We start from the raw sequence: 7,301 nt of genomic DNA, 5'->3' as shown, positions 1-7,301 counted from the left end.
GATGTTATTTCATGGTCATTCTTTTCTAAGTCTCCATGCTACAAAGACATGACAACATTTACCGTGTGGTTTTTTGTGCAGTTTTTTTAATGATTTGCAGTTAGTCTGTAAAGCCATGAAATTGCTGCCTAATTGTAAAAAAATGCACAAGTTTAAAATTGGGTACAGATAGTTCTTAATAGTACTGAAAAAGTGACTTGTAAGATTGTTGCAGCATTCCCGTGATCCAAATTTGGGAGCTTGGCAGAAGACATGCATTCACAATGGTTGCAGCATTGTGGGGGGTCACATGATCACCCTTTTCAATCTTCCCAGCCAGTTCTGGCACCACAATGATTAACTGGCTTCAATTAGCAATAGATAATTCCGTCCCAATTTTGGTCATAAGAACTATGTATTTCTATGGAAACATTGGAAGACCGATACTTTAGTTTCTGCAGCATACCCTTTCCAGCTCATCACAGCTAATACACCTTTAAAAGTATGCAGTGCTGTTAACAAAAAAGAAAATTTAATGAACACATTAAGGAATATGTAACAAGTGTGGATCAACTTTATTGCGTAATCACAGATAACTTACAGTATGTTATTCTGTTCACTTTTGAAAGATTTAGAAGGCACATCCAAGCATACATTCTTTAAAAATGCTTCGATTTAACTTTTTAAGATAGCATTTTCATTTTTTTTATTACATACAGACCAACAAATTTAAGAACAGAAGATAGATCCATTAAGTGTTCAGAAAATTAATTTGTTTTAGAGCAAATCTATAAACCTGAAGTATAAAGTTAACATTCAAACAATAGGATTTTTGAGCTTAAAAATAACAGGTGTGTACACTTGAAATAGTTATTTTTGAATATGACATTTTGCTGGCATTTGATCTATAAAAAATACTTTCCATGATTTTGGTATCCCATTTTTATAAATTAAATCTTTTCCTGTTTGAATATAATACACAGTGCCATATATGTTAATGGAATTTAGAATATTAAAAAACTTATTACATGTTAGGTTCATTCCCTGGAATTAGCATTCTGGAACATAGATTTTAGGAAGAAATTGATGTACACCTCTGAAGCAGCAACGTATGGCAAGTATCACAAACTCGTACAGGTTTTGGATATGATGGAAGTGCAAGTTCATTGCTTGAACAAGTATTACAAAAGATGTGACCGCAGTTTCGACAATGGTGCTGCAAATACAGAGAAGATTATTACATTAATATCTTAAAATATTATCTTAATATTAACATGAACCAAAATGATTTTAAAAATAGTTCCAGCTTTCAAAAAGTTGCATGGGAATCCAATAAAAACACTGGAACTAGAAAATTTTAAAATGCTGCTTTGTGTCATCCCCTGTTCAATATAGGCCTCCAAATAAAGTATTCTGGGAACATAAACTGGATATGAGCTTATCTCCAGGATGCCTCCAAATACATGTTAATTAGAATATTCTGGGAATGCTAATCTTATTCCTTTCAGTCTTCTAAATCAGGTCTTTTCAACCAGTGGTACGGGTACTACCTGTGGTACATTGGCACCTGACAGGTGGTACGGGACTATCCTAGAAAAGTAGCGAGGGAGGGGAATGACCTGAACCGGTGGCAGCACCGCACAAGCCTGAGTGAGAGGTGGCTGGAGCTGCAGGGCTGTCAAAGCTCAGCGCAAGCGCCAGGATCAGCGCTGCTTTGGGGCTGTCAGGGCTCAGTGGAAGCACCAGGATCAGTGCCAGGCTCCAGCTGCAGCTTGGCGCTGATCCTGGCGCTTCTGAGCCCAGAGGAAGCACCGATCAGCTGGAATGTTGCAGAATCCCCAGGGTCTTGTGATTTACATTCAGATGCTTGGCAACTGGTTCATATTTATGAGGGTCATAGTGTCCCAGGATCACGTGAAGGGACCAAAACCTGCAACCACCCAGCAGAGGGGGGGAATACCCCCCCTGCTGCCAATCCTCAACAGAAATGCTCAGAACAATGAAAAACTCGGACAGGAGGAAGAGCGTCACTGGGCAGGCAGGCAGGTGTCTTGCTCGGCTGTGGCTTGGGGGGCACTTTTTTCAGTGCCATTGTAACTTTGAACAGTCACTAAGCGAACTGTTCTAAGTCAAGGACTACCTGTACTTCATCACTTTTTCCCTTTTTTTTTTGGTCATCAAGTTTTTGACACCTTGCTAGGTGACTCTTGGTACTTGGATGTTGCCATATCCTAAAAGGGGTACAATGGGTGAAAAGGTTGAAAAGCCCTGTTCTAAATAAACATTTTAGTTCTTTCAATCTCATCTGGAACACCATCCCCTATCTTCTGCTCCTTGCTCTGGATATGTTCAAAAGACCTGAAAAGCTGGCTCTTTTACTAGGCCTTTGATTAGAGTGGGTGGCAGGCCCTGCATGTCATTTGAATGTGTCGTTTTTAATTGTACTTCATCAATAGGTGTAGAATTGGGCATCATAAATTTCATGAAATGGATGTATTTGTCTTTATAGGACTTTTAGTCCTCTGATAATCCTCACTGCCCTTTTTGAACCTGTTTCAGTTTCTCTGAAGCCTTAAAATTGGGGAATTCAGGGGGATATAGTACTGGGCTCTGATCTGTGCACAAGACATGTGATGCTGATTTCTCTGGACTGTGAAATAGAAGACCTTTGGATTGAACTGCAATCAAAGGGACATGTTTCAGGAAAAAAAAGGAATGTGAAGTGTCCTTCCTGAAGGCCTAGATAAAGAGCCACGTGTCCCTTCAAAATTTCAAGGCGGGAATTCTTCAAAAATTTAGGAGAATGTTATTCCAGACGGCAGGTATTGCTACAGAGAAAGTGGATTTCCAAAGGCCTGAAAGGTGCCATTGTTTAATCAATGGAACTCAGATTGAAACAACCTTACTGGATTGAGTTGTCTGGGCAGATACTACGGAAGACAGGAGGTTCCTCAAGACCTTAGATAACACCCAGGAGCAAACTTGACAACCAGTGCAGTTCAGAAAGCAGAGTTGTTACATGGGCATATTGAAATCTGCCCATCACTGACTGTACTGCATTCTGGACCAGCTGAAGTTTCCAGGAGGTCTTCAAGAGGAGCCTCATGAAAAGCTCATTGCAGTATTCAAGCTGTGAAGTGACCATGGTAAGAGTGACTGAAATGCCTCCCTTTCCCAAATCTAGAAAAGTAACCGGTGCCCCAAATGAAGCTGGGCAAAAGCCTTCCTTGCCATGGTGGCCACCTGTTCATCAAGCAAGGAGTCCAGGAAGACCCCTAGATTATATACATATACTTGGGGAAGCGCAACCCCATTCAAGGCCAAAGTTGGAATATCAGTTCTGGTTGATCGAACACCCAAGCACTACTTGGTCTTGGTAGGAATGAGTTGGAGATGGCTTCTCTCCATCCAAACCCACACAGACTCCAGGCATTGGGACAGAACCACTTGGATGACCCAGATTCAAAAGATATAACTGGGTATGAAGAGAATTCAAACAGCTTCTGGAAAATAGCAGCAGAGCATCTGTACTTTTACTCATTCTATGGAGGTTCTCAGTCATCCAGGTCATGGTTGTCCCAAAGGAGCTTTTCAAAAGGCAACTGGACTTCCTTGGTTTTTTCCTGAAAATGTTTCACTTCTCATTCAAGAAGCTGCTTCTTGGATGAGAAGCAAAATGTTTTCAAGGAAAAAAACCAAGAGCATCCAGTTGCCTTTTGAAAAGCATCTTTGGGACTCTCATTCATTCTATTTTATTAGTGGGAAAAAAGCACTGATAAATAACTTGTCGGTAGCTATAGTAATATTGGAGCTTGGTATTACTGTCATTACCTTTCTTCTTGAAATGGAGAACTCTTTCTCACACTGCTTACAGTTGGTTGCTTCATCATCTTTTAGCCATGCGTGGCCCTAATATTTTAAAATAATTTTTAGCTTAATTGAATTTATATAGGCTTATAACAAAATAAAAAGATCTACAAAAACGTTTGAAAGTTCCTGTAAATTAATTACATATCTAACTCCCCAAGTAGACTTTTGTTAACCCTTAACTATACATTACAGCAAGCCCGATTGAATGTTGGGCAATTTGCTTCAAAGTAAACATGCACAGAATTGTGTTGCACGTTGGGAAAGAATATACTGACAACTACGTGCCAGAAATTAATTGACCGAGCGAGTAAATAAATATTTAGAGAACAAGATACTAAGATGCTTTGTCAGTACATTTCTAGGTTTACTATTTTGCCCATGACATTCCCCATGCCACAAGCTGATAAAGAAGTTAATAAAACAAGTTACCATTTCTTAAATGAATCTATATTATTGCATGAACACTACCTTTAATGCTTTATTTACTTCTTTAATATCTTCCATCTTAAGTTTTGATCTGAAAAAAAAAATTGTAACTTTCGTTACAAAGGGTCAACAACTTAGTGTCAATTTCATCATCTCTCCTGGTGGTTCTAGGGTTGCCAGATTACTGGTGACCTTAGTCTCAAGCTGCTGCTTGAAATGGTACCCTTTGCTGCAAGGTAAGATTCACCCTGTCTGAGGTGGGTCTCTGGTAACAATCCATTACTCAGAAGGGAGGAGGCTGAGTGCCACGGCTCTTTTTCTCTCTGGCCTTTCGGTTCCATTGGGAAAAATATCCCAGAAATTATCCTGAAAGGCTTTGGGGTATTAATGCAATGTTGCCAGAACTGTTTATGTGGTTTTAATTACTTAATTTATTTTTCATATTGTACCTAATAACTGTTGACCAAAGAGTTGCAAGATACGTGGTACAATTAATTAATGACACAAATTACTGAAATGTACTCACTGGCTAAGATGAAGCCCCATTTCTTGAAGGGCTTGTTCTTGTTCTTCACAGATCTTTTCTAGCTGCTGCTTCTCTTCCTGCAGTTTTCGCAATTCCTATGCACGCACACATACACACAAATGAAATGGACTACACTACAATTCTATTAACCAGTTTCCCCATCTTTTCTATTGTATATAAAATATTTTATAAAGTCTACTGAAGGTAAAAAGAAAGATAATATATTCTCTCTCTCATATCCATCAATAAATATATTTTACTGGAAAGCCTATTGTATGGTCCCATAGCATTAATGAAAGACTACAGTGGTTTCTATCGTGAAAACTCCAATAGGCTACAGAACCTGTAAGTAGAATGGCCTATTGTGCTAGCCACAAAAGGTCACGAATGCAATACACCTTTTTAAAACATGAAACTACTATTGATCATAGACTTCCGGTGGCTGCACGGCGCCGGAGACAGCCTTCCCGGGCTGCCCGCGGCTCAGCTGAGTGATTTTCGCCCGAAACAGCGCCGATCAGCTGTTCGGGCGAATTTGAAGCCCCCTCCTCGGGAGAAGAGGAGGGGGTGAGGCCCCAGGTAGGGGTCGAGTTCTCCGGGGCCGCCTGAGCTTGCAGCTAGGGCGGCCGAAGGATCGAACTCCCCCGTAGCCTGGGTCGCTCCCAGCTGGCCAGCGCCTCTGCTCCTGACTTCATGGAGCAGAGCCAGGCGTCTGCGACCACCCCTGCCTGAAGGAAGGACTATGGAATAAAAAGAGCAGGCAGAGCGGTACAAGAGGAAAAGGTGAAGAGGATTATTTTATTCTACTCTCGAGCTTGATGGACTTTTTAAACTTTAAGTGAAAGTGCGTCACAATTGAAAGTAAAAGATGGCGGCTAAACCTCCCCCTAAAACTCTTCGGAGTGCTGGAACTTCTCCGGTGCAACAATCATCATTGCAGGCATTGCATCCTCCTGATGTATTGACATCGAAGGACTTACAAGATGCTCTTGAAAAACATACCCAGGTAATTTTGGAATCAATGGGTGATAAATTTGCACAGATGGAGGAGAAATTGAAGAAGTTGGAGGAGAGAATGGAGGAGAGGATGGAACAGAAGTTCAGGGTGATGAAGGTAGACATTTTGTCTTCAGTGTATAAAGTGGCTGAATGTGTGGAAGAGTTGGATGAAAAAGTGGAAGATTTGACTCAAAAGAATGCCATATTAGAAGCAAAAGTATTGGAGAATGAAGATTTAAGAGACAAAATGGATAGAGAATTGAGTCTTGCTCAATATTTCCAGATGCAGTTTGCCATTAGAATCAGAGGTTTAAAGGAGAATATTAAGGAAGATCTAAAGCAGCTGGTTTCTGAGGCTCTCGAAGTGGTATTGAATCAGCTAGCATCTGAAATAAAAGGAGGCATGGATAAAGTGTTTCGTGTGAACTCATGGATTGCTAGACAGAGAAAGTTGCCTAGAGATGTGGTGGTTTATTTTGCAAAAAGGGAAATTAGAGATGAAGTTATACAAGCTGCCTATGATACTAAAGTCGTGATTGCTGATCAAGAAGTTCTGGTTCTAAAAGAAATTCCTCCAAAGATTTTAAGGAGAAGGAAGGATTTTACATTTCTTGTGCAAGAGCTCAAGCAACGAGATATAAGGTTCAGATGGGAGATCCCAGCTGGGTTGATGGTGATGCATGAAGGTAAAAGGTACCGTCTGGTTACTGTGATGCAAGCGCGTGATTTTTACAATAATGTTTTAAAAGCAACTCCATTAACACTTCTGGAAGCTGCAAAGGGATCTGGAGAAGGAGAACATCAAGAGGCTGAAGATGGACAGACAGAGGAGAATGGTGCTGGAGGAGATCAAGTTATAACACCTTTGGATGATCCCAGAGAACAGAGGGTGACGCGTGCTGCTTTAAAACGATCAAAAAAGATAAAAGAACAAGATCAGCAGAAGTCTATGGAACTTTCACAACGTACTTACAGCCAAGTAGTGGGAGGTGGGAAAAGATTTGGGTGAGGAATGTAAAATTTATACAAGTTTGAAATCTAAGAGAGAATTTTTACAAAATGTTTTATAGATGGTATTTAGATTTTAAAAAGCTAAGTATGTATCTGAATTATTAGCCTAAATGTTGGAGGTGCGGTGATGAAGACGTAATATATTTTCATATATGGTGGACTTGTAAAAAGGTTAAGGCTTTTTGGATAAAAGTCTGGTGGGATATACTAAGTTGATGTTGAATTTAATTACGGCAGCAAGACTTTTGATAGGTTAGTACTGGAAAGAGGAACTGCCGACCATAGAAGAGTGGACTTTAAAGGTTTCTGACCTGGTTGAAATGGCGAAGATTTCGGCCTATTTGAAAGATTACTTGCAGGAACGCTATATTATGGAAGGGAGAAAATGGCTTGAGTTTATCCAGAATAAGTATAGGGTTAAGAAGTTTTATATTTGAATAAGTCTTCTTTCTTTGTTTCTTTTTCTATATTAGTTTTTTTTATATATATT

At 39.9% G+C, this 7,301-nt stretch overlaps 1 protein-coding gene across 4 annotated transcripts in view; it reads right to left on the bottom strand.

The window, feature by feature from the left end:
* Positions 1-70: 70 nt before the first annotated feature.
* Positions 71-7,301, bottom strand: part of RUFY1 (RUN and FYVE domain containing 1) — a 32,051-nt gene continuing 24,820 nt past the window's right edge. For 3 of the 4 annotated variants that reach the window (XM_081319974.1, XM_081319973.1, XM_081319976.1), the window contains exons 15-18: positions 4,802-4,896; positions 4,318-4,366; positions 3,811-3,888; positions 532-1,195 (exon numbers count right to left, since the gene is read on the bottom strand). In XM_081319974.1, coding sequence (XP_081176100.1) covers positions 1,052-1,195; positions 3,811-3,888; positions 4,318-4,366; positions 4,802-4,896 — 366 coding nt within the window. In that variant the 3' untranslated portion in view covers positions 532-1,051. Of the gene's footprint in view, positions 492-531; positions 1,196-3,810; positions 3,889-4,317; positions 4,367-4,801; positions 4,897-7,301 lie in introns of those variants that run through there. The other variant, XM_081319975.1, reaches the window with a different exon arrangement.

The sequence above is a fragment of the Vipera berus genome (assembly GCF_964194415.1).
Source record: "Vipera berus genome assembly, chromosome: 2".
Classification (NCBI taxonomy): domain Eukaryota; kingdom Metazoa; phylum Chordata; class Lepidosauria; order Squamata; family Viperidae; genus Vipera; species Vipera berus.
Note: the sequence above shows the minus strand (reverse complement) of the source record. Positions and strands in the feature narration are given on the sequence as shown.